Source organism: Solanum tuberosum, unplaced genomic scaffold, assembly GCF_000226075.1.
Source record: "Solanum tuberosum cultivar DM 1-3 516 R44 unplaced genomic scaffold, SolTub_3.0 contig00692, whole genome shotgun sequence".
In the NCBI taxonomy this organism is placed as follows: Eukaryota; Viridiplantae; Streptophyta; class Magnoliopsida; order Solanales; family Solanaceae; genus Solanum; species Solanum tuberosum.
Window position 1 is genome coordinate 1 of NW_006241315.1, and position 1,565 is coordinate 1,565.

The window sequence follows — 1,565 nt, forward strand, 5'->3', positions numbered from 1 at the left end:
TATATATATATATATATATATATGATATGATATGATTGATATATTTTTGATAGTTTTCACAACTTATGAGAGTTGTAATATAAATATACTACAACTCATGTTCAACTCTACTTTTTATTAAACTAAAATTGGATCAATAAGTATTGGTAGCTTTGTAATAGTGTATTTATACTTTGTAGTTTTGTTATGAATTTTTATTTATTTGGTATAAAATTATATAATTTTGATAATTTTGTTAAAATCTTGAAATGTCACTGAACTATGAAAAATTATCTAAAAAAGTTATTAAACTTTATTTTGTATCAATAAAATCACCCAAATTACATATCAAAACCATGATTTTATATCATTAGTTCATCTCAGATGACCAAACGGGGTAATTTCTATTAACAGTATGTGATGAAAATGACTGTTAATCAACCGTTTTAAGTTTTAACCAGTGGTAGCCACGAGTAGTTATCCATTAGCGTCGCAATCGGTAACAAACTAGCGCTTCTAGTGCTCCGTGCACATAAAATTAAAGGTGAAAGCAAAAAAGTAGTCTCCTTGGCCTATAAAAGGCAGCATTTTGTACCCAGAAAATGCACATCTCTCTTGTCTATTGAATTAAAATAGAAAAAGAATGTCTGTTGAGGTTGAATACAGATGCTTCGTGGGTGGGCTCGCATGGGCTACCAACGATAGAACCCTAGGAGAAGCTTTTTCTCAGTACGGCAATGTGGTCGACTCCAAGGTCCGTTTGTTGCACAGCAGAGATCAGATCCGATACCATTTTATTTTGGCTTCGTTGATCACCTCATCTCTTTACTCTCTCTGTTACTATGCTACTTTGTTACTCTCTCTATGTTACTGTTACTATTTGTTACTCTTACCCTTATTCCATTCCTTTATACGGTACGTTACGTTGAAGATTGATCGCTTTTAGCTTTTCTTTTCAAAATAATTTTTGTTTTGATTCATGAAAATCAATTACTAGATATTATTTTTGTGTTTATTCATGATCTATGATGCATTTTTAAAAAAATCTGTAATTGTGGATCCTTTTATTTACCGATTTGTTTTTTTTTCCAGATTATCAACGATCGCGAAACAGGTAGATCAAGAGGATTTGGTTTTGTTACCTTTACTGATGAGAAATCCATGAGGAACGCAATTGAAGCAATGAATGGCCAGAACCTTGATGGTCGTAACATCACTGTTAATGAAGCTCAATCACGCGGAAGCGGCGGCGGCGGCGGTGGTTTCGGAGGTGGCCGACGGGGTGGTGGTGGTGGTGGTTTCGGAGGTGGTGGCGGATACAATGGCGGTGGTGGCGGCTACGGTCGACGTGAGGGTGGCAATGGTGGTGGTTATGGAGGTGGCCGTGACCGCGGATATGGTGGTGGTGGTGATCGTTATGGTGATGGTGGATCCCGCTACTCAAGAGGTGGTGGTGCATCAGAAGGAAGCTGGAGGAATTAGGTTAGATATAATAAAATTCTGAAATTGGGTTTAATAGTCTAAAATATGTCATAGTTTTGGTTTGGAAACTATGTTTCTGTGTTGGGTTTTTGTTAGTGTTGTGG

The 1,565-nt window shown here is 36.4% G+C and overlaps 1 protein-coding gene across 1 annotated transcript; it reads left to right on the plus strand.

Annotated features, from left to right (window-relative positions):
* The first annotated feature begins 564 nt into the window (after positions 1–564).
* Positions 565–1,565, plus strand: LOC102600363 (glycine-rich RNA-binding protein-like). The gene is made up of 2 exons (XM_006368032.2): positions 565–733; positions 1,072–1,565. The coding sequence occupies exons 1-2, from the start codon at positions 623–625 to the stop codon at positions 1,459–1,461; spliced, it is 501 nt and encodes a 166-aa protein (XP_006368094.1). The 5' UTR covers positions 565–622; the 3' UTR covers positions 1,462–1,565.

Bases quoted from the DNA above. Each gene is read 5' to 3' on its own strand.
- LOC102600363 (XM_006368032.2), top strand. From the start codon at position 623: ATGTCTGTTGAGGTTGAATACAGATGCTTCGTGGGTGGGCTCGCATGG. The intron at 734-1,071 runs GTCCGTTTGTTG...TTTTTTTTCCAG, and splicing joins GCAATGTGGTCGACTCCAAG to ATTATCAACGATCGCGAAAC.